At 35.3% G+C, this 25,661-nt stretch overlaps 1 protein-coding gene and 1 long non-coding RNA gene across 2 annotated transcripts in view; one reads left to right on the plus strand and one right to left on the minus strand.

The window, feature by feature from the left end:
- The window catches only part of LOC141502551 (uncharacterized), a 32,492-nt gene extending 26,854 nt beyond the window's left edge, over positions 1–5,638 (plus strand). The window contains exons 4-7 of the long non-coding RNA XR_012472583.1: positions 327–376; positions 603–794; positions 1,163–1,276; positions 5,066–5,638. This is a non-coding gene — a long non-coding RNA (uncharacterized LOC141502551). The remainder of the gene's footprint in view (positions 1–326; positions 377–602; positions 795–1,162; positions 1,277–5,065) is intronic.
- Positions 5,639–21,988: 16,350 nt separating this feature from the next.
- On the minus strand, positions 21,989–22,297 carry LOC141501830 (large ribosomal subunit protein eL39-like). The gene has a single exon (XM_074206170.1). It carries the CDS (start codon positions 22,261–22,263, stop codon positions 22,108–22,110), a length of 156 nt encoding a protein of 51 aa, XP_074062271.1. The 5' UTR covers positions 22,264–22,297; the 3' UTR covers positions 21,989–22,107.
- Between the last annotated feature and the right edge of the window lie 3,364 nt (positions 22,298–25,661).

A 25,661-nucleotide genomic window follows, 5' to 3' on the forward strand; every position in this document is an offset into this window, starting at 1 on the left:
AATTTATATCAGAATTCATCATGCTCAATGTAGGCAAAATTTCCAAATCCCTTGGAAGTTTAGAAATATACCCCAAATATTTGATAGGGATGAACATTTTATAGCAGGAAAAAGATCTTACTCAGATCATACAGGATTAACTGGTCTCCTTTTGACATCTTTGGTATAGCTTTTAATTTAAAAGTCAGGTTTTTCAGTAAAATTTACTCATTTTTAGTCTTAATTCTCTGGTCTCTTTATTGTCTTGATCACAACAAGCATTGTTTCTTCAGCAATGGTTATCAAAATTTTATTTTAATGGTTCTCATGTTTCTTCAAATTTCCAGACTATGCCACACTGAACATGAATCAATAACTACCCAGCTAGCTGCTCTAGGTAGGTTTTCAGTCTTTGTTTTCTGAGGATAAATTAGGATGTTTTGCAGTATTTATCAGCTTTTGGAATTGTTTCTCATCTTTGTTTTCACTTTTCTTTATACTTTGGTATGACTGATGCTCTTTTTATTATGGGTTTAGATAAAACTTGAAATGTTTGACTTTTCTACACCAACAGACACCATTATAGCTCTGTCACTGAAGTATATTCTTTACAAATTTTGCAGAGTTCTTTGAAGCAAAAGACATTTTTTAAAAAAAATCCAATAAGACTTCTGGCCAAGATGACAGGGAGAAGACAGGCACTGTGTGAAACGCTCCTCTTTCCACTCAAAAACAACATGAAATAAACCTCTTAACAGAATTTTGATTGACAAAATCCAGAAAGAGAAGCTAGGAGAAGAACACCTAAGAAGAAGGTATGTTTCAGGGGACTGTGGGTGAACCAGGAGACAAGATCAGTGGGTCATCGAGGGGGACAGCAGCTGGGGGAAGCAAGAGGGCCAGGCTCAGTCATAGAGACTTTGGTAAGTGGTGGGAAATCCAACTTTAACTTCAGTCTTTGGCCTGGGGGAGAGGAGCTACAGGAGCCAGGTGAGTTCCAGCACAGAGTTTCAGAGCACACCTGGAGAACAACCAGCTGGGTTGGGGACCTGAACTCCATACTTTCAGTAGAGCCCTTGGCCCAGAACAACCATAAACAACCACCCACCTCTTCAGCTAAGGGTGGGCAACAGAGTTCACTCAATGGAAAGAGATTAACTCCCTCCTGATCCTTCTATTCCAGGGGAAAAGATGGACATTTAATGAAATGGGAGATTCTGTTTTTTCCTGATGAAAAGATCAGAGCTAAATAAAAAATTTGAACATCAAATAGGAGGCTTGAGAGACACATGAAAAGGTAAAAAGAGGGTAAAGAAAAAAGACTGCTATCCAATAGGATATAATTGGCTATATACCCCCTTGGGAGAAAGAGTCTCATAACTTTTGAGAATTGTAACTCTATTAGAGAGTATATGCTTAAGCAAAAGTGATGGAAACTCAGAACTTGTCTGTGACTCAGATAGAATGATTTAAAAACAATAACTCCTTAAAAAGGGGGGCATTAAGAAGTGGGAGGATGAAAGAGACTGAATGGGGGTAAATCTCATTACATCAAGAGGTACAAAAGTTCTACTATAATGGAGGGGAAGAAGAGAGGAGGTGAGAATGACCTGAATCTTCATCTCATCAGACTTGGCTTAAAGTTAACTTAGACACACTCAGCTATGGATTAAAAGGGGAAAAGGGGAGGGGGGGACAGGGAGGGAGAGAAAAGGGGGGAATTAACAGAAGGAAGGAAGGGAAGAAGGGGAAATGGAAAGGGGGAAAAATGGGGAGGGGTTGATATAGGAGGGCAAACACACTGAAGGTGGTGGTATTCAGAAAAAAACACGGGAATATGGATAAAGGGGAAAAAAGGGAAAAATACAAACAGAAGGAGGATAGCATGGAGGGCAATAAAGACTTAGTAATTATAACTTTGAATGTGACAGGGATGAACTCTTCCTTCAAATGAAAGTGAATAGTAGAGTGGATTAAAAACCAGAATCCTAAAATATGCTGCTTACAAGAAACTCATTTGAAGCAGAGATACACATAGAGTAAAAGAAAAAGATTAAAGCAAAATATATTTTACTTCAGCTGAAGTGAAAAAAGTAGGGAGAGCAATCCTTATCTCAGACAAAGCAGCTGCAAAAATAGATAGTGTTGAAAGAGATAAGGAAGGAAACTATATCCTCCTAAAAAGCACCACAGACAATGAATTTCAACACTAAATATGTATACCCAATGGTATAGCATCCAAATTCTTAGAGGAGAAGTTGAAAGAGTTAATGGAAGACATAGTCAGCAAAACTCTACTAGTGGAAGACCTCAAACCCCCACTCTCAGATTTAGATAAATCTAATCATAAAATAAACAAGAAGGAAGTTAAGGAGGCAAATAGATTGTTAGAAAACCTAGATATGATACACCTATGGAGGAAACTGAATGGGGAAAGAAATGAATATACTTTTTTTCTGTAGTACATAACACAAAAAAATTGACCATGGACTATGGCATAAAAACCTAATGATCAATTGCAGAAAGGCAGAAATAGTTAATACATCTTTCTCAGATCATAATGGGCCAGGGTGATATAGATCCAGAACAAATTGGAAACTAAATAACCTCATTTTTAAAGAATGAGTGGATCAAACAACAAATTATAGAATGAATTATTTCAATCTAGATCATGACAAAAATGAAAAAAAAATACCAAAACCTATGGCATACATTCAAGGTGACTGTCAGGGGATATATTATATCTTTAAATGCTTACATGAATAAATTAGAGGAAGAAGAAATCAATGAACTAAATGTACAAATAAAAAATTAGAAAAAAGAACAAATTAAAACCCACCAATAAAATACCGAGTTAGAAATTCTAAAAATCAAGGGAGAAATTAAGAAAATTGAAAGCAAGAAAAAGCTATTGAACTGATAAATAAAACCAAGAACTGGTTTTATGAAAAAAACAATAAAATTGCTAAACATCTGGTCAATTTGATTTTAAAAAAGAAGAAAACCAAATGGTTAGTATCAAATATAAAAAGGTGAACTCACCACCAATAAGGAGTAATTTAAAGTAATAATCCAGAATTATTTTGCCCAACTCTATGCCAATAAATTTGACAATCTAAGTGAAATTAATGAATATTTACAAAATTATAAGTTGCCCAGAATAAATGAAGAGGAAATTAAAAAGCTAAATAACCCTATCTCAGAAAAAATTCAACAAGCCATTATTGAACTCCCTAAGAAAAATCTCCAAGACCAGATGGATTGACAAGTGAATTCTATCAAACATTTAAAGAACAATTGGTTCCAATTCCATATAAACTCTCGGAAAAAATAAGTGAAGATGGACCTCTCCCTAACTCTTTCTATGACACCAATATGGTGCTGATAGCTAAATCAGGTAGAGGTAAAAGATTTTATAGATCTATCTCCCTGATGAATATAGATACAAAAATCTTAAAATCTTAGCAAAAATGATTACAACATCACTAGGCCAAGACATTATGATGAAGTAGGATTTGTCCCAGGAATGCAGGATTAGTTCAGTCTTAGGAAATCTGCTATTATAATTAATTATATTAATAACAAACCTATCAGAACTCATATGATCATATCAATAGATGCTGAAAAAGCTTTTGACAAAATAGAGCACCCATTCCTACTAAAAATACTAGAGTATAGGAATAAATGGACTGATCCTTAGAAAAATAAGCAGTATCTATTTGAAACCATCAACAAGCATTATACCAACCAGGATAGGCTAGAGGCATTCCCAATAAGGTCAGGGTGAAACAAGGATGTGTATTATCACCACTACTATTCAATATTGTATTACAAATGGCAGCTTCAGCAATAAGAGAAGAAAAAAGTAATTGAATGAATTAGAATTTGGAAGGAAGAGACAAAACTTTTACTCTTTGCAGATGACATGATGGTATACCTAGAGAATCCAAAAAATCATCTAAAACAGCTAGAAATAATTAGCAATTTTAGCAAACCCTCATAAATCTTCAATATCTCTATATATGACTAGCAAGAGCTAGAAAGAGCTAGAAAAAGAAATCCCATTCAAAGTAACCTCAGGCAATATAAAATACCTGGGAGTCTACCTGCCAAGGCAGACTCAAAAACATTTTGAAATCAATTACCAAACACTTCTCACACAAATTAAATCATATTTAAATAACTGGGAAAACATCAACTGCTCATGGATATGTCCAGCTAACATAATAAAAATGACAGTTCTACCAAAATTTAACTACTTGTTTAGTGCCCACCTCACACCCTATACCAGGTTAAGATCAAAATGGATTCAGGATTTAGACATAAAAAACAATATCATAAGCAAACTAGAAGATCAAGGAGTAGTTTACTTGTCAGATCTATGGAAAGGGAAGCAGTTTATGACCAAGGAAGAGATGGAGAACACCATTCAAAACAAACAAGATAATTTTGATTACATTAAATTAAAAAGCTTTTGCTCAGAAACAACCACTGCAACCAAGATCAAAAGATATGTAATAAATTGGAAAATAACTTTTAAAACTATTATTTCTGACAAAAGACTCATTTCTAAAATATACAGAGAACTGAGTCAAATTTTTTTAAAAAAGCCATTCACCAATTGACAAAGGGTCAAAGCATATGCAAAGGCAATTTATAGATGAGGAAATCAAAGTGATCCATAGTCATATGAAAAATTTCTCTAAATAATTACATATTATAGAATGCAAATTAAAGCATCTCTGAGAAGCCACTCACAGCTCTCAGACTGGCCAATATGACCAGAAAGGACAATGATCAATGTTGGAAGGGATGTGGGAAATCTGGGACACTAATACATTGTTCGTGGAACTGTGAACTCATCCAACCTTTTTGTTTGGAACTATGCCCCCAAAATGTGCATACCCTTTTATCCAGTAATACCACTACTGGGTCTATACCCTGAAGAGATGATGAAAAAGGGTAAAAACATCACTTGTACTAAAATATTCATAGCAGCCCTGTTTGTGGTGTCAAAAATTGGAAATTAAATGAATGTCATTCAATTGGGGACTGTCTCAACAAACTGTGGTATATGTATTTCAAGGAACATCATTGTTCTATTAGAAACCAGGAGGGATGGGAATTCAGTGAAGCCTGGAAGAATTCGCATGAACTGATGCTGAGCAAGATGAGCAGAACCGGAAGAACATGGGGTTGATCATCTGTCTTAAAGAACATTCTCATTCCATCAGTGCAACAGTTAAGGACAATTCTGGTGTATCTGCAATGGAGAATACCATCTGTATCCAGAGAAAGAATTGTGGAGTTGAACAAAGACCAAAGTCTATTACTTTCAAATTAGTAAAAAAAAAGCTGTTATCTTATTATGTAATTTTGCTATCTCATACTTTGTCTTCCTTAAGGATATGATTCCTCTCTCATCACATTCAGGATATGATTTCTCTCTCATCACATTCAACTGAGATCAATGTATACCATAGAAACAATGTAAAGGCTAACAGAATGTCTTCTGTAGGGTGTGAGGGGAGGTCAGCAAGAATGGGGAGCAAACTGTAAAACTAAAAATAAATAAAAACTTTCTAAAAAAGTGTAATAAAAGTTCAACATAACATAAATGTATGCTTCAAAATCTAGAAATTGACAGAGAACTGAGATGGGGAATCCGAATCTATCTGGTTTTATTTGCTCAGAGTTAGATTTTTAGGCAAGCATCAGAAGTACACATGTTTAAACAAATGTTACAAAATAAAAAAAAAATTTAAAACTATTGCTTTATTCATGTAATTCCCCATTGTTCCAAGTGTAAGTGGAAAATTCATAGGCCCAGAAATTGGATGTAAATAGCAAGAATAAAGTAATTGAGAGGGAGAATTAGAAATCAATGGGTATAAGTTACAATTTATGACTTTTCTTTCATTAAATCTTATCCCTTGTAATTCTGTATTGTATAATTATCATAAAATGTAGATTTCTCTATCTCTTTCTCCCTATCTACATAGATATATATTTCACTCTCTTGTTCTCTAGTTAGCTAAGAGGCCTGGATCTTTCATATCATGTTACAATCTTTGACAAAAAGATTACATATAATTCATAGATTAGGTTACATCTAAGCAATGCAGTAAGAAGTATTCTGGGAAAAAATGGGAACATTTGGCATTTAAAATTTTTAAATTAGATTTTGAAAATTCTGGGGGGTGGCTAGGTGGCTTAGGGGATAAAAGCACCGGCCCTGGAGTCAGGAGTACCTGGGTTCAAATCCAGTCTCAGACACTTAATAATTACCTAGCTGTGTGGCCTTGTCAAGCCACTTAACCCCATTTGGCTTGCAAAAACCTAAAAAAAATTCTGGAAAAGAAAAGACTACTGGAAGAAAATGGACTTTAATCTCTTTATTAACTTTAGATGTTTTGACTAGTAAAGAGGAAAATTGTTAGCAAAATTGTAATAATAACAACAATGAAGAGAATATATTTCATTCAGGCAAATTTTTTCCCTGAGACTCGTAATGTCAAATTTATATGTAAATCCAACAGTACACAGATGTACTTGCTTCCTTCAGTTCTTTCAGAGAAAATCATGCTCCCATATTATTCCCAATCTTCATAGCCAAAAAGTAATCTAAACAAAGAAATCTAGAAATCTAAATTAAATAATGTAAGACTTAATTACTGTGGTGCAAATTAGCTATGTAATGAAGACTAAAGAAGATTACTTTCATCCTGTCTCTGAGAGGTATAGAGTTGTGAATCCCTCTTCAGAAAAAGACCTTATGAAAAATAGTATTATTCTAAATATTTCTATGATGATAAATGCTAACATGGCTGAAAAGTTAAATTCACAAATAATTATTTCTTCTAGTCTTTGGACTGTTTCTTCTCATATTAGTTTTTGGTAATAATAACAGATACCATTTCTATTGAACCTTAAAGTTTGCAAAAAATTCATTTAGAAACATTGATTTATCCTTCATAAGCATATGAGGTTTTAAAGTCAACTCTTCCATATAGTATATTAAAAGCTCAATATGTTTAATGATATTCTAATTATCTGAATGAAGTAATGCAACTTTAAGGAGTCCTTGATTTAAATCCAGGTAAGAATCTGATTTCAGGAAGAATTTGGTTCACTTTGTTTTCCCTGACATCATTAATTACTTATCCCACAGACTTCAACAGTCCAAAAGGAAAATCCTTGGAAAAAATATTCTAATAGATCTTTAATTTTATCAATGTCAAATTCCCTCCAACGATGCCTAATCTATGTGACTTTATCCCATGTCCTGCATAAATCCACCACAACATTGTGTAAGTTGTCATTTTATTCTACTGACATTACTTGGATAACAATGGAGAATGTGGCTTTTATTTTTTATTTCTCATTGTTGCTACTTGTTTTTTTTACAATACATGCAGTTCTCTGAAGGTATTATTTATGCTGTTTGCATTAGATTGTAGCCTTCATGAGGGACAGCCCTTTGCCTCTTCTCATATGCTCTCTGCTTAGCAGTAGCTAGTACATAGTTGACACATAGTAAATATTTATTAATTAATTTATTCACTTGATTAACTTCTTGTTTATAAAATATTACAGTCTACTCATTGAACTGTACAGTTCTCAGTTGTCTTTTAGGTGATCCTCAGTTTTATTATTTAAGGCCAGGATCCACAATTCGTAATAGAAACAAAAAAGCCCTTGTTTTAGGAAGATATGCCATTTTCTCTGAAATATAACCCACTTTCCTCCTCCTGTTCATTTTTTGGACTGATATTATTGTTCTTTGATGGTTCTTAAGGGATAGACCAACTATTTAGACTATTCATCCAACTGCATGTTATAGTATGGTTATTAGGCACCCTTTAGCCATTCTTTTTTTCCTATGTGAATACTTAGGCTGAACGGTTTAGAATGATTATGTACTTCAGTTATAAACTCTGTAATTTCTGGAGCTTGATGCTATTCATGTAAACCTGTCTACAAACAGGAACAGCTGGACAGCTCTTCAAAGTGAATATTGTACTGTATATTCTCCATGGCTAACAGTGGCAAACAATTCAATCCCTCATATTTAAAATGAAGGCATTGGACTAGATGATGTATTTATGTAATCTATATTGTGATTCTTTCAACTCTCAAAAAATTTCAAAGTTGAAAAATAATTCTGCAGATATCTGGTTTTAATCATCTCCAACAAAGTATCCATCTGCAGCATACTGATAAGAGACCAGTCTTTTCTTAAGAACCTCTAGCAAGGGGAAGAGGAGCCATTACCTTTCCAAACATCCCAAAGTATCTTCAGATAGTTATAAATGTTTAGGAAGTTATTCTTTATAGCAAGTCTAAATTTACCTCTGCAATTTTTATCCATGGTTTCTGGTTCTTCCTCAGGAGCCAAACAGAACAAATCTGATCCTTCCCAAAACAAACATAGACAAGACCTTTACTTTCCTCAAGGTGAATGTCATTTTTGTCTAATTTTATAAAATAACATTTTGGAACTTTGATTAATTTATATCGAAATTTTTATTATATTAGCACAACACAATCATAAACAAATAATATCACTACAATTATTTAAATCTATCTTTAATTTTTAAATAGGATTGTAGTTTCATTTATGTCTTCCCATAAAACTCTATTAACCTCTAAGAACAAATATAGGCTCCTCTTGAAGAGTACTTCTAATTCTTCATATCTTGCTCTCATTTGATCTTATATATAAATTTCCATCACATATTCCTCAGTATCACTAAACTGCCCTTTTTATGGTTCCTCACACTTGACATTCCATCTCTCATATCCATAATTTTGGATAACTGGTCACCTTGACTGTAGTACCTTTTATCTTTCCCTCTAGCCCTTAAAATGTCTAGTTTCTTTCAATCAGCTTGAAGCCTTTCTGAATCCTTCCTTCTCCTACATGTTTTTAATGCTTTTCTCACAAAAACAATAATAACAAAAACAATCTTGCTTTTATTTTGTTTACCCTGATAGAGTGCAAGTTCAGTGAGGGAAGGGACTATTTGATCTCTTTGTATCCATAAACACTTATCATAATGCCTGCCACAAAGTGGGCACTTAATGCTTGTTTATTGATTAATTGATTGATTAGTTAATTCCTTCATTGAGCAAGAAGTCTAACTGCATTGTATTGTTGCAAATATTTAATATTTCACAGTCATCAGTCAAGAAACACAATTACCTATCCATTAGCTTTCATTTGCACAAGATGACCAGTCCACCTCTTTTTTCGGTTATATCATCCTTGATATAATTTTTTCCACCACTGTTTCTCTATATGATTTAATCAACATACATTAATATACATGATTTCTAATGCCCATTTAGTCAATTGAGATTTTAATTCATGTGAGATCATTTTATAGCATGATTCACAGATATATATAACACCATCAACAGATTTAAATAAAGTATTGATTATTTTGTTTGTTTTTTTCCCTTTTAACAGAATTGAGGAGTTTAGGTTCATTGTTCCATTTTTATATGCTTGTTATTCTCCTTATTCCATCTACAAATGCTCTTCATAAAATCTGCCTTAGGTGAACACAAAATTAATTACCTTCAAATTTATTTTTTATTCCATTGCTTTTCTTTGTATTGTGATCCAATCTTGTTCCTAAGCTTCCATATTTCTCCTTTGTAAATTTTTGCAAATGAGCGAGCTTGTAATCATTCCCCTTCATTACCGCATCTCTCTGCTTTGCAAAGAAGGTAAATGTATGCCAAAATGGTTTATAGGATCTTGCAGAATCTTTGATGTGAATACTATTTGAAACCAATTAAAAATAAGGGGTGGAAAGGGAATATGAATTTATATTGTTCAAGGCATTGTATTATATTACTATTTTTTCTTTATAAATATTATCTCATTTTATCTTCATAGCAACCTTGGAAAGTAGGGGTTATTATTATCCCCATTTCACAGTTGAAAAAATTGAATTAAGTGACATTCCCAGGGTCACACATCTAGTACGTGACTAAAAGCCAGATTTTAACTCCAGCCTTCTTGATTCCCAGCCTGGAGTTCTATCCATTGCAGTATCAGTTACCTCTTGGCAAGATGATATTGTAAAAATAACAGTGAATTTAGGTTTGAAAGATCTATGGAGTCTGGGCTCCATAACTTAATAGTCATATAACTAATTTATTTCATGTCCCTGCACCTCAATTTTCTCATCTATAAAATAGGCATAATAGATGCACTACTATTGTTTATGTTGTAATTACTGGCCTTACTTTTATTACTGTTGACCTTCCTATATTATTGGAAATCAAATGAGAAAATATGTGCAAAATAGTTCATAAAGAATAGTAAAGAATAGAAGGAACACTTATTCTGGAGTCAGAAGACCTAGGCTAGGTTCAAATCCCACTTCTAACATTTACTATACTATTTGATTATCATTGGACAAGACATTTATTTTCACTGGACATCAGATTCATTTCTGAAAAATGAGAGAGAAGAAATGCTAGGTGAATAATAAATTTTCTTCTATTTCATATCTATGATTCAGTGAAAAGGCAGTGATTATCACTATTGTTAGAGTTAATCCTCATTGAGATGTTAATATCATTAACTGTCATCTTTTAGTGGTATTTGATGAATATCCCTACATCTTTATATCAGGCAGTTTCTGAGGTTACAAGTACAACTTGCATATGTAAAAATGTTTCTATTTCTAAGATTGGCTAGTGGAGGAGATGGTTTGAAAAAATGAATATTTTTTCTACCTGTCAAATTATAGTTCCTTATTCTGCCTGTGTACACATTTGCTTCTGCTTCTAAGATATAGAATCTTCATATTTTTACACATTAGTAATGGTTCTGCTAGTGAAACAATGTTATTTCATATTTCAAATGAACACATGGAGGAATATTCAAATTGACTCAAATTTTATGTACATCTTAGCAATAGTTCTGTTACATTTGTCCTGATCCCCAGGTCTGTTGAATCTCTCATTTCCACTAGAAAAATCCAAGAAAAGCAAGAGACTATAAATATGGCAAAGTGTTAAAAAATTTCTCTTACCTTTAGCTACTCTTTCATTATTATTAGATTTCTGACTCAACCAGTTTTGAGTCTTCACATATTCCAACTGTTAGCTTCATTAAATCTGGTATCCCTTTAAAAATTGCTTTTAACCTACAGTAATCTGCAGAAATTCATCAGTTTAACAAAGATATAGACCATTAAGTAACTTAATTGTTTGTTCAATAGAAGACTTAGCTAGTTTATTTTAGATTATTCTATTAAAACATCACTTAGATGTATGAGCCAACTAGAGTTACATGTACACATCTTTTTGCCTACCATCAACAGGAAATTACACTATGCAGTAGATTCTCATCACTATTCTTGATTGTCTTTGGGGACATCTCCTTTCTGGCTTCCAGCTGAGCTCATCTAAGAAACTCTCACTTACATCTTGTCCTGCCTTATTAAATATGTAAACAAGTCTAGAATTTGGAGCAATCAGCCAGAAAGGTCCAGGGTTTCTATAAAAAGCAGCAAAGAAGTATCATTCTGTTATAGTAAAATAATACTTCATTTTTCTCACTTTTTGCTTTAAAAAATGATATTGGACCTAAAAAAACATAACTACAAATCTGAGATCCTGTCGATGCACAGTTTGAGAAAAGAGTACAATTTTGGTTTCACAAGATTATCATTATATTACCTACTGAGTTCCAGTGATAAAATTTTCCTTATAAAATTCTTACAGAATATAGCCTTAAGAACACAAAAAGGAAAAAATAATTATTTCTCTCTTAAATGCAAACGATATCAGCATGATGCCATCAAAGCACATATTGACTTGTTGACATGTTATTATGATTCTACATAACTTTATTAAACTTTTGCAAGTAAAATAAAGAATTCTAAAGCCCTTATCATCCTATGATACTCCATGACCCCCTTTGTAGTTATTATTGGGCAAATCAGGAAATAGTCTAATCTAACATTCTTAATTCAAAGATCCCAGAAATATGGAAGTAGAAAAAGTAAGTAAAAATCTTGCTTCCCATCAAAAATCATCCTGGAAACACCAAAATAACAGAATATCTTTAATATACATTGGAAATGGGACTGTCTTTCACTTTTTTTTTTAGGTTTTTGCAAGGCAAATGGGGTTAAGTGGCTTGCCCAAGGCCACACAGCTAGGTAATTATTAAGTGTCTGAGACCGGATTTGAACCCGGGTACTCCTGACTCCAAGGCCGGTGCTTTATCCACTACGCCACCTAGCCTCCCATGTCTTTCACTTTTAAAAATAAGTTTTACTAATGTTTTTGCTTTTATATCATATAAATTTTCCTCCTCCTTCTTCCAGAAAGTTATTCTTTATAACAATTTTTTAAACAAAAGGAAAAGAAAGGGGAAAAATATCAGAAAAATTAATCAAAACAAAAAAAACCTTACACTATAGGCAAAGGTACATAAAAATGGCTGGCAAGACACACTACCTCTGAAACAAAATGGTGGATGGAGGAACCATCTTCTCATAAGCTAGGACTTTTCTGAACTAAAGAATGACCTGGGAGGCCATCCTCCACTTCAATTCTGTCTGTGGAATGTCAATACCAATGCCACAATTTTAATGCATATTAGGAAGCCAATAGTAACCCATCCCATTTTCAGCCCTCTGTAATAATAACCTTCAATAAATGTCATTTTGAGGATAGGTGACTAGGTTATACATAATCAACTATTTTGGTAGGGATTTTCCACTCAAAGAAGGAATTAGAATGGATAGAAGAATTCCTGTTTTTTTTTAATTTTCTCAAATTCTGGGAGACTTCATTCTAATTGCTGCTGACCCTAAATTAAATTAAATTTATTCTTCCTCATTGCAACATCTTTATGATATGTTTACAATACTTTAAGTGAATAGGAAAGCAGTAAGATAGAATATAACAACTCCAAGCCCCACTGTCAAATTCATATAGTCTGGTTCTATTGTTTACTCAACAGTGTTTTTATCTTTGTTTTCATCTTTAATAAATGTCACTGTCTGCTGCATCTAGACATTCCCTATAGAATATACAGATGGATATATTTTGAAACTTAACAGGGTTCTCTTTCTAGGAGAAGGAACAAAATTAGAACAGAGAGTTGGGGAAAAACAATAAGGAGATTTCTGTCTTCAATAATTTACAATATAATTTTCACCTTCAAAAAATGCTTTCCTGCTCCAGCAGGTTCTTGTATGGTACCAAGTTAATGATGCTACTTTGTTTCTACTTGTGAGTGAGTGTGTATGTGTATTTGTACACACATAAAAAATCTGTGATATAACGGAGAAAAAAAACTGAATTAGGCATAAAAGTATAGGGCTTGAATCCTGACTTGATTAGTTACTAGCAGTGTGACCTTGGGCAAGTAGGCAGTGTCTTTGAAAATTGGTTTCTAGATCTGAGAAAGGAACGAGTCATAATAAAAAATTTACAATATCTCTTTCAGTTCATCATACTATGATCCTGTGGTTTTTAGTAATATGGTTATGTAATGCAAATGATCCTGAATTAGACAGAATAACAGTCTTAGATAAGGGAAAAGAAAGGCAATAAGCTTTGAATAAGTTAACAGTCTGATAGTTTAATCAGTCCAATAGTCAATCAAATATTCAGTATTATAGATAGCTCATCAGTGAGCTATACTTTATTTATGTAGTTAATGATAGAGTAGTATTAATATACTAAAATGAAAGTTGTTTTATAAAATCACATAAACAGTAAAAGGAAATAATAACTGGTTGAGTGTATAAAGAAGTTATTGTTTGATTCATGAATTGAAAACAAGTTATCAATATATGATAAAAAGATATATGATTATGAACATATTTTAAGAAGATAACAGTTAAGAGATACATATTTATCAGACAGAATGACAAAGTAGAAATTTGAAGACTTGAGGTCCTAAATGAAATGGTTTGTTAAATCATAGGGTGTAGAACTGGGAAGACTATTTTCCATCAGCTATAGAATAGGCTTACTTTCAGAAGGGTCCAGTGATTCAAGTTTGATACATGAATAATGAGGCACTAATAAACCATCTAGCAGTTTAGAAAAAGAGATTTATTCATCATGAAAGGATATTCATCAAAGATGCCTAACTGATTCAATTAAGTGCAGTTTCCATGTGGGCCATGCTGGCATACTTGTCAAGTAAGAGGGATGAATTTTGGATTCCTGGTGGGCTGACTTGTATTTAAGCCAGCCCAAAAACTTTATGAAACCTTAGTCTTCTGGAAGAGTTTAAGAAGCAATGCCATGTAAAGTAAAATCAGTCTAGTCTCTGTCAGAAGAAGCAAGTTCAATCCACATGATAGGACTTTGGGGAATAAACTAATCCATCCTATGTGATAAGGATTTTAATAAATATTCGTTTTACCATACAATTTCTAAATCTATCTAAAAAAATGGAGAAATTTCCTAGGATTCATCAAAGTACTTCTTCATTTTAGCCTAATGAAGATTTTAGTCAAGTAAAATACTTCCCTCAAAAAGGGTGTCTTTTTTTGTACAGATCTCAGAATTTATTAGGAGCTAATTATTTATAACAAATAGATTAGATTAGAAATAGATAACTAGATTAAACAAGAAAATTTTAAAACTAAAAGACCAAATAGAATGACCAAATCTTGAATGGGAAATGGTTTTTAAACATTATAATAACAGTTAACTTTTACATAGCATTTTAACTTTTGTCAACCTTACATCATATTGTTTAAATATGAGGAAAGCAAAGCTTAGAAATATTAAATCACACGTACGAGGTCTCAAAACTAGTTACACACTCAACAGAAAGACCCAGGTCTGATTCCAAGAGCATTGTTCCTACTTCCATATGGAAAAATTTTTTTAAAAGTAATTGATTTAATTTAATTTTTTAAAAAAAATTCCTTTACATACTTCTATTTAAGTGGGCAATGTTAGAGGTCATAGAAGAGTCCAATGGCAAATATACTCCAGAAATTTTCTAAAAGGACATCAAACTAGAGATTTAAAAGACCAAAGAGAATTAAGCTTCTTCATCCAATCTAGTAGGGTTTTCTAGGTAATAATACAACAGGGGCTATAGAAAGAGTTTTGTTGTTCGGAGTCTGAAATCAATGTGGGTTCAACCCTGCCCTATAGGAGGAGCATGGAATAGAGTCAGGTCCCATAGATTACTATACAGAGAGATAAAGTGTAAGCAATGTACTGCTCAGAAACACTGGAGGAGAGAGAGCTTACTCAATGATTTATATAATATGAAGGGACCTTGTATAAATCTGGAGACCATTGAGCTATCCAAAATTCAATGGGCTCTTTCAGAATCACAACAAGGAAAGGAGGGTATTTACATTGGAGACTATGCAAGAAGGAGAGGTGGATTGAATGCAGTACCCCATTAGACCAACAGGAAGAAACCACGTAAGCATAGAGTGGAAACAACTACAATCTACCTTCAACTAGAATTGCAGCAGCATTAGCATTCAGATGACTGAAAACACAAGACTGAACAGGGTCTTTCCACTTCATCCAAAAGTGCATAATGGGATAGAACCTGGCTTTAACACAAATTCCCAAGCAAATAGATGAGGCAGGAGGCAGGAGATATGAGCAAATAGAAGAAAACACTGAACACAATGAATAAACACTGGACTACAGGAAGACAAAATATTAAACTAAAAGAAAAGAGTCTCAACAAAATAATTACAGGTAGATCATCAGAGGAAAAATGACTAGAAAATAAAGATTTCAAGGATTATCAGAAGAAATGAAGAAAGGAATAGAAAATCAACTTGCAAGTACAAAAAATTTTGAAGATTAAATTTTCTGTTCAACTTTGGTTTTTCATCAGAAAGCCTGAAAGTCCCCCATTTTATTGAATATCATCTTATCCCCCAAAAGATTATGCTTACTTTTGCTAGGTCATTGATTGTTGATTGTACTCCAAGCTCCTTTGCCTTCCTGAATGTTATATGCCAGACCCTCTGATCTTTAGTGTGGAATCTTCTAAGTCCTGTGTAATCCTAACTGGTTCCTTGGAGTTTGCTTTTTTGTTGTTGTTTTCTGGCTGCCTGCAGAATTTTCTCCCTGATAATTAGCAGCAGTATTCTTTGGAGTTTTCATTTTGGTATCTCTTTCAGGAGATGATCAGAATATACTTTAATAACATTTTTACTCTCTGGTTCTAGGCTATAAGGGAACTTTTCCCTGATCACTTCTTGAAAAATTATGTCCAGGTTCTTTTTCTGTGGATCATGGCATTCAAGTAGACCAATAATTTTAATATTAGAAATCCTGGATCTATTTTCCAGGACCATTGTTTTTCTAATAAGGTATTTTCCATTTTGTAATATTTTCCTCCTTTTCTTCTTTAAAATTTTTTTATTTTTTAATTTTGTTTGAAAGATTCTTCGTATCTCATAGACTTATTAGCTTCCACTGGTTCAATTATAATTTTTTAAAATTGTTTTTATTAAAGATATTATTTGAGTTTTACAATTTTCCCCGAATCTTACTTCCCTCCCCCACCCCCACCCCACAGAAAGCAATCTGTCAGTCTTTACTTTGTTTCCATGTTGTACATTGATCCAAATTGAGTGTGATGAGAGAGAAATCATATCCTTAAGGAAGAGACAAGAAGTCTAAGAGGTAACAACATCAGACAATAAGATATCTGGTGTTTTTCTAAATTAAAGGGAATAGTCCTTGAACTTTGTTCAAACTCCACAGCTCTTTATCTGGATACAGATGGCACTCTCCTAGGCAGACAGCCTAAAATTGTTCCTGATTGTTGCACTGCTGGAATGAGCAAGTCCTTCAGGGTTGAACATCACCCTCATGTTGCTGTTAGGGTATACAGTGTTTTTCTGGTTCTGCTCATCTCACTCAGCATCAGTTCATGCAAATCCCGCCAGGCTTCCCTGAAATCCCTTCCCTCCTGGTTTCTAATAGAACAATAGTATTCCATGACATACATATACCACAGTTTGCTAAGCCATTCCCCAATTGAAGGATATTTACTTGATTTCCAATTCTTTGCCACCACAAACAGGGATGCTATAAATATTTTTATACAAGTGATGTTTTTACCCTTTTTCATCATCTTTTCAGGGTATAGACCCAGTAGTGGCATTGCTGGGTCAAAGGGTATGCACATTTTTGTTGCCCTTTGGGTGTAGTTCCAAATAGCTCTCCAGAAAGGTTGGATGAGTTCACAGCTCCACCAACAATGTAATAGTGTCCCAGATTTCCCACAACCCTTCCAACAATGATCATTATACTTTCTGGTCATATTGGCCGATCTGAGAGGTGTGAGGTGGTAGAGAAGCTTTAATTTGCATTTCTCTAATACTTAATGAATTAAAGCAATTTTTCATATGGCTATGGATTGCTTTGATCTCCTCATCTGTAAATTGCCCTTGCATATCCTTTGACTATTTGTCAATTGGGGAATGGCTTTTTGTTTTAAAAATATGACTCAGTTCTTTGTATATTTTAGAAATGAGTCCTGGGGGTGGAGCCAAGATTTTGACAAGAAGGGATCGAGTCTTAGGAGCTCTCTGATAAAACTCAGCAGTTAAGGACTCTAACTAAACTTTTGAGAGACAGAACCCACAAAGGGACCCAGTGAGGCAGTTCTCGTACTCAAGGTAATTTGGAAAAGAGAAGAAAGGCTCTGCTCCGCGGGATCGGAGAGGCAGCCTGCCAGAGAGTTGGCCCGCCTGAGCCAAAGAATTTCAGCCTCCCGGAGGCAGCCCCAGGGTGCTGGGAGACTCAGCTCACAGCAGCAGGGGAGTGTCCAGAGCTGCACCCTGAGGAGCACCAGGCACAAAGTGGGGGAACAGCAGGGGACCTCTTCCAGAGGGAGCACATGGAGCCCAGCCCTTGGGGCACACAGGGAGCAGCTTGGTCATTCTGCAACCCAGACCCAGAAACAGAAGCAGGTGGAGCTGGTAAGCAGGAGCTTCCAGGGCATGAGCCCATTGAGCTGAGGGAGGGGAGTGAAGAGAAACTGGGAGCTTGGTCCTCTGCCCCTGGAATAGGACTCTGGGGCTCTGACCACATTCAGATCCTGATCGCAGTCTAGGCCCCCCCATAGAAAAGCAGCGCCACCCCCACCTCAGCCCCGTGGTAAAGGGAGGTGCTTATGATCATTCACAGACCAGGAGGGAGGACAGAGCCTCACACACTGAGACCCTTGTGGGAGTGTCCCAAAAGGTCAGGAAGCACTCCAAACCAGGCTCAGGCTGGGAAAATGAGCAAGCAGAGAAACAAAAAGAAGACTATTGAGAAATATTTTGCAAATGAGCCCAAGAAGGATCAAAATACTCAGTCTGAAGATGAGGAAGCACAAGCACCTGCATCTAAAGACTCCAAGAAAAACAGAAATTGGGCTCAGGCTATGACAGAGATCAAAAATGACTTTGAAAAGCAAATGAGGGAGTTGGAAGAAAAACTGGGAAAAGAAAGGAGAGAGATGCAGGAAAAGCATGAAAATGAAGTCAGCAGCTTAGTCAAGGAAATCCAAAAAATGCTGAAGAAAATAGCATGCTAAAAACCAGCTTAGGTCAAATGAATAAAACAGTTCAAAAAGTTATTGAGGAGAAGAGTGCTTTAAAAAAGCAAAATTGGCCAGATGGAAAAGGAGATAAGAAAACTCTCTGAGGAGAACAAATCCTTCAGACAAAGAATAGAATTCAGGGAGATTGATGAATTTAACAGAAATCAGGAATCAATACCTCAAAACAAAAAAAATGAAAAATTAGAAGAAAATGTGAAATATCTCATTGAAAAAGCAACTGATATGGAAAACAGACTTAGGAAAGATAATTTAAAAATTATTGGAATACCTGAAAGTCATGATCAGGAAAAGAGTCTAGACATCATTTTCAAAGAATTACTACAGGAAAATTGCCGATATTCTAGAAGCAGAGGGCAAAAGTAGAAATGGAGAGAATCCACCGATCCCCCAGAGAAAAAGATCCCAAAAAACCAACCCCTAGGAATATTATAGCCAAGTTCCAGAACTCCCAAGTCAAAGAGAAAATATTACAAGCAGTCAGAAGGACACAATTCAAATATCGTGGAGCTGTAGTCAGGATCACACAGGACTTAGCATCAACTACATTGGAAGCTCGTAGGGCTTGGAATGCAATATACTGGAAGGCAAAAGAGCTTAGAATGCAGCCAAGAATGAACTATCCAGCAAGGCTGAATATCCTCTTCCAGGGAAAAAGATGGACTTTCAATGAACCAGGGGAATTTCAAATGTTCTTTTTGGAATGGCCAGAGCTGAACAGAAGGTTTGATCTTCAGATACAGGACTCAGGTGAAGCATGGAGATTGGAGGAGAGGGGGGAAATATGAGGGACTTAATGAGGATGAACTGCATGCATTCTTGCATAAAACTGACACTGATAATACTCATATGAACCTTCTCGGTTAATAGAGCATGTAGAGAGAGCTTTTATAGTTGAAGCACAGGAGAAAGCTGAATTTGAAGATAAAATATGGTGTAAAAATGGAGTCAATAGAAAAAAAAGAGAAATGGAATGAGAGAAAGAAAAAAGGAGAGGGGGAATACTCCAAGATATTTCACATATGATTTTTTTTTATTACAATGAGCTATTGCAATGATATGGAAGGGGGGAGGCAAGGGGGAATGAGGGAACCTTTGCTCTCATCAGAGATGGCTAGGAGAGGAAACAGCAAATATACTCAATGGGGTATAGACATCTGGAGTAAGAAGGAGGGGGGAACAGGGGGAAGGGGTGGGGATGTGAATAAAGAAGGAGAGAATGGACCATGGGGGGGAGAGTAGTCAGTTATAACACATTTTCTTTCTTACTTTTTGCAAGGGGCTGGGATTGGAAAGCCTGCCCAGGACCATGGGGCCAGGTGGATTCTGGGCCTAACGGGTGGTATGGGTGCTCAGGGCTTCTTGGCCCCAGGACCAGGGATCTTTCTGCTGAGCCAGTCAACAACACTACAGCAGAGTCAGAGTGAAAGAAGAGAGAAAATAGAGTACATGGTAGTGGAGAAATAAGAAAGGAGGGAGTTGCGATCAGCAATGGCAATGGTGGAAAAATATGGAAGTAACTTTTGTGATGGACTTATCATAAAGAATGAGATCCACCCATGACAGAGTTGTTGGTGTTGGAACAAAGACTCAAGCACATTTTTTGTTATTATTATTTGGGGGAGGGTGCAGGGCAAGTGAGGCTGGATGACCTGCCTGGGGCCACATAGCAGGGTGATTTTCGGGTGTCTGGGGCCGGATTTAGACCCAGGTGCTCCTGCCTCAAGGGCCAATGCTCTGTCTGCCACCCAGCCACCCCTACTATTATTACTATTTTATTTTATTTTGGATCTTTTTTCTTTTTTTTGTTTTTTGGTTTTTGCAGATCAGTGGGGATCGGGTGGCTTGCATGTCACATGGCTGGGTGATTGTTGGGTTTACGAGGCTTGATATGGGCTCGGGTGCTTGTGGTTCCAGGGCTGGTGCTTCGTCCATTGCGCCACCTGGCCATACCTACAATTATTACTATTATTTTTTTTTAATTTTAATTTTTTTCTCTCCCCTTTACTTTTTTCGCCCAATCAATTCTATCTATATTCATGGGGGAGGAGGGGTATTTTGTTTACTTGTAAACAAGAATATTTTATTAATGTAAAAATAACCATTTGTACAAAATGAGAATAAAAAATAAATTTAAAAAAATAAAAAAAAGAAATGAGTCCTTTGTCAGAATCATTCATTGTAAAGATTGTTTCCCAATTTACTACATTTCTTTTGATCTTGGTTACAGTGGTTTTATCTGTGCAAAAGCTTTTTAATTTAATGCAATAGAAATCATCTAGTTGTTTTTGGTGATGTTCTCTATCTCTCTTCCTTAGTCATAAACTGTCCCCCTTTCCATAGATCTGACAGATAAACTAGTCCTTGATCTTCCTATTTGCTTATAGTACTGTTTTTTATGTCTAAGTCCTGTAACCATTTGGATCTTATCTGGATAAAGGGTGTTAGGTGTTGGTCTAACCTAAGTTTCTTCCATACTAACTTCCAATTATCCCAGCAATTTTTATCAAAGTGGGAATTTTTATCCCAATAGCTAGACTCTTTGGGTTTATCAAACAGCAGATTACTATAATCTCACCTGCTTTTGCACCTAGTCTATTCCACTGGTCCACCACTCTATTTCTTAGCCAGACACAAAAAGTTTTGATGACTGATGCTTTATAATATAATTTTAGATCAGGTAGGGCTAAGCCACCTTCTTTTTTTTTTTGTAGAAGCCCTTTATTAGCAGAATTGCATCTTAAAAAATTATGAAGCCATTCACCTGGACCAGGTCTACTTCCTAACAAAAAGTTTGGGCTTTCCAAAACACACAAATAACTGACAACTTTTAAGAAAGTTGCCAACACTTAATTTACCACCTCCCAACAAGGAACGAAGACGGCTTATTGTATGAAATAAGCAGGGGGTCAAACAGGCTACTTCTCTGACTGTGAGTTAGAGAAATGAACACAGCTGCGCGTAATCTGGCTGAGACAGCTCTGGATTAGCACCACTGGAGGCTTCCGCTGAAGGCTTGCAAATCTTAGATCTCCACAACAACCCTGTGAGGTAGGTGCTCTCTTCTAACTCCTTAGAACACAAAACAAAACACAGAGAGGTTATTGTGAAGGCTTGTTTGAGGCAGGGCTTGAGCTTGGTTTTTCTTGACAGGAATAACTTGTTGTGGGATGATCTCTGCCTATTAAGCATAACCTCAAACAGACAAATGCCACACAGAGATGGAGAGAACAGTAATTTAAACTATATCACAATACACAGTTTACCGAACAAATGGATGCAAGAGATGAAGACATTCAAGGGCAAGGTTTTCTTTGACGTCTGCACTTTGGCAGACAGGTTTCCAAAATGGGAGGGGCAGCAGTAGTAGTTGCTTCTTATTGGGGTCAATGAGGCGATTTAAGTGATGGATAGATGGATGGATGGATGGATGGATGGATGGATGAATGAATGGGTGGATGGATGGATGCAATGGTAGGGAGGGGGAGGTGGTCTTGGTGTAGAATGTCTTTCATTTCCCTGGCCATTCTTTATAACCCGAGCTTGGTCCTTCTCCAGTGTCTCCTCTTTGAGTTGTACCTGATCTTATTGCCAGTTTTCATTCGAATCCACTGGGGAATGGGATGATTCTGCTTCTGTTTCTTGGCCAGGAACCTCTTGATTCTGAATGTTTTATGAGAGGACATGATGATGAGATGACAGCCGAGCTTCCACCATGATGGCTGGATTGGCGAAAAAGGCTAAGCCACCTTCTTTTGCATTTTTTTTCATTAAGCTCCTGGCAATTCTTGACTTTTATTTCTCCATATGAATTTACTTACAATTTTATCTAACTCATTAAAGTAATTTTTTGGAATTTTGATTGGTAGGGCACTAAACAGGTAGTTTAATTTTGTAGAATTGTCATTTTCATTATATTAGCTCTACCTATCCATGCGCAGTTGATATTTGTCCAGTTATTTAATTCTGATTTAATTTGTGTGAGAAGTGTTTCATAATTGTTTTCAAAAAGTTTCTGAGTCTGTCTTGGCAAATAGATTCCCAGGTATTTTATATTGTCTGAGGTTACTTTCATTTTGTTTTGTTTTGTTTTTTATGTTTTTTTGCAAGGCAAATGGAATTAAGTGGCTTGCCCAAGGCCACACAGCTAGGTAATTATTAAGTGTCTGAGACAGGATTTGAACCCAGGTACTCCCAACTCCAGGGCCAGTGCTTTATCCACTGTGCCACCTAGCTTCACCCTGAGGTTACTTTCAATAGGATTTCTCTTTCTAGCTCTTCCTGCTGTATCTTGCTAGACATATATAGAAAAGTTTAAGATTTATGAGGGTTTATTTTATAACCTGCAGCTTTGCTAAAATTGTTAAATGTTTCGAGTAGTTTTTTGGATGATTTCTTGGGATTCTCTAGGTAGACCATCATGTCATTTGAAAAAGTGAGAGTTTTGTTTCTTTCTTCCCAATTCTAATTCCTTCAATTTCTTTTTCTTATCTAATTTCTGAAGCTAACACTTCTAATACAATATTGAATATTAGTGGTGATAATGGGCACCCTTGTTTCAGCCCTGATCTTATTGGGAATATCTCTAGCCTCTCCCCATTGAATATAATACTTGTTGATGGTTTCAGACAGATACTGCTAATTATTCTAAGGAATAGTCCATTTATACCTACTCTCTAGTGTTTTTAGTAGGAACGGATGCTGTATTTTTTCAAAACCTTTTTCAGCATTTATTGATATGATCATATAATTTCTGATAGGTTTTGTTGTTGATATGGTTTAGTATACTAACAGTTTTCCTAATATTGAACCAACCCTGCATTCCTGGGATAAATCCTACTTGATCATAATGTATTATCCTAGTGATAACTTGTTGTAACCATTTATCTAAGATTTTATTTAAGATGTTTGTGTCTATATTCATCAGGGAGAAAGGTCTATAATTTTCTTTCTCTGTTTTAACTCTTCCTGGTTTATGTATCAGAACCATATTGGTTTCATAGAATGAGATAGGCATAGTTCCATCTTTCCTTATTTTTCCAAAGAGTATAAATAGATTTGGAACCAATTGGTCCTTAAATGTTTGGTAGAATTCACTTGTGAATCCATCAGGCCCTGGTGATTTTTTCTTGGGGAGTTCAATGATGGCTTGGTGAATTTCTTTTTCTGAGATAGGATTGTTTAGGTATTTAATGTCCTCTTCATTTAACCTGGGCAACTTATATTTTTGTAAATATTCATGTATTTAACTTAGATTATCAAATTTATTGGCATAGAGTTGGACAAAATAATTTTGGGTTATTAACTTAATTTCCTCCTCATTGGTGGTGAGTTCACCTTTTTCATTTATGATACTAGTAATTTGGTTTTCTTCTGTCTTTTTAAATCAAATTGACCAAGGGGGTTATCAGTTTTATTGTCTTTTTTCATAATACCAACTTTTGGCTTTATTTATTAATTCAACAGGTTTTTTTGCTTTTGATTTTATTAATTTCTCCTTTAATTTTTAGAATTTCTAATTTGTTGTTTAATTGGGGGTTTTTAATTTGTTCTTTCTCTAATTTTTTAGTTAGATGTTTAGTTCATTGATTTCCTCTTTCTCCAATTTATTCATGTAAGCATTTAAAGTTATAATATATCCCCCGAGAGCCTCTTTGAGTGAATCCCATAGGTTTTGTTATGCTGTTTCATTATTATTATTATTATTTAGGATAAAATGGTTAATTCTTTCTATAATTTGTTTTTTGGTCCACTCATTCTTTAAAATGAGGTTATTCAGTTTTCAGTTGGTTCTGGGTCTATATCTCCTTGACCCAATATTGCATATGACTTTTATTGCATTGTGTTCTGAGAAAGATGTATTCACTGTTTCTGCCTTTCTTCAGTTGATCATTAGGTTTTATGTCCTAGTACATGGTCAATTTTTGCATAAGTTCCATGTACTGCAGGGAAAAAGGTGTATTCCTTTCTATCCCCATTCAATTTCCTCCATAAGTCTACCATATCTAGTTTTTCTAACAATTTATTTACCTCCTTAACTTCTTTCTAGTTTATTTTATGATTCGATTTATCTAAATCTGAGAGTGGGAGGTTGAGGTCTCCCACTAGTTAGAGTTTCGCTGTCTATGTCTTCCTGTAGTTCTTTCAGCTTCTCCTCTAAGAATTTGGATGCTGTCCCATCGGGTACATATATATTCAGTATTGAAATAGCTTTATTGTCTTTGGTCTATGGAGGATAAAGTTTCCTTCCTTATCTCTTTTAATGCTATCTATTTTTTGCTGCTGCTTTGTCTGAGATAAGGATTGCTACCCCTGCTTTTTTTTTACTTCAGCTGAAGCAAAATATATTTTGCCCCAACCTCTTACGTTTATTCTATGTGTATCTCTCTGCTTTATGAGTTTCTTGTAAGTAGCATATTGTAGGATTCTGGTTTTTAATCCACTCTACTATTTGCTTATGTTTTAAGGGGAGAGTTCATCCCATTCACATTCAAAGTTATGATTACTAATTCTTTATTGCCCTCCATACTTTCATCCCTCTCTTTGTATTTTCCCCTTTCCCCTCCCTTTATCCATATTCCCAGTATTTTGTTTCTGAATACGACCCCTTTCAGTGTGTTTGCCCTCCTATATCACCCCTCCCCTTTCTTTCCCCTTTCTCTTTTTCCCTTTTCCCTTCCCTTCCTTTTGTTAATTCCCCTTTTTTCCCCCACCCCCCTCCCCTTTTCCCCTTTTAATCACTGAAAGGTTAGATGTTTTTTTAAGTGAACTAAGTATGTGTAAATTGACTTTAAGCCAAGTATGATGGGAAGAAGATTCAGGTGTTTCTCATCTCCTCCCTACTTCTCCTCTATTACCATAGGTATTTTGTACCTCTTAGTGTCCCATTTCCTTCCTGTCCCCCCTTTTTAAGGAAGTAGTGTTTTTTTTTTGTTTTTGGTTTTTGCAAGGCAAATGGGGTTAAGTGGCTTGCCCAGGGCCACACAGCCAGGTAAGGATTAAGTGTCTCAGACCAGATTTGAACCCAGGTACTCCTGACTCCAGGGCCGGTGCTTTATCCACTGTTCCACCTAGCTGTCCCAAG

This window comes from Macrotis lagotis, chromosome X, assembly GCF_037893015.1.
Source record: "Macrotis lagotis isolate mMagLag1 chromosome X, bilby.v1.9.chrom.fasta, whole genome shotgun sequence".
NCBI lineage: Eukaryota > Metazoa > Chordata > Mammalia > Peramelemorphia > Peramelidae > Macrotis > Macrotis lagotis.

What these genes read in the sequence shown, in the direction of transcription:
- LOC141501830 (XM_074206170.1), bottom strand. Translation starts at nt 22,263, where the DNA reads ATGTCCTCTCATAAAACATTCAGAATCAAGAGGTTCCTGGCCAAGAAA.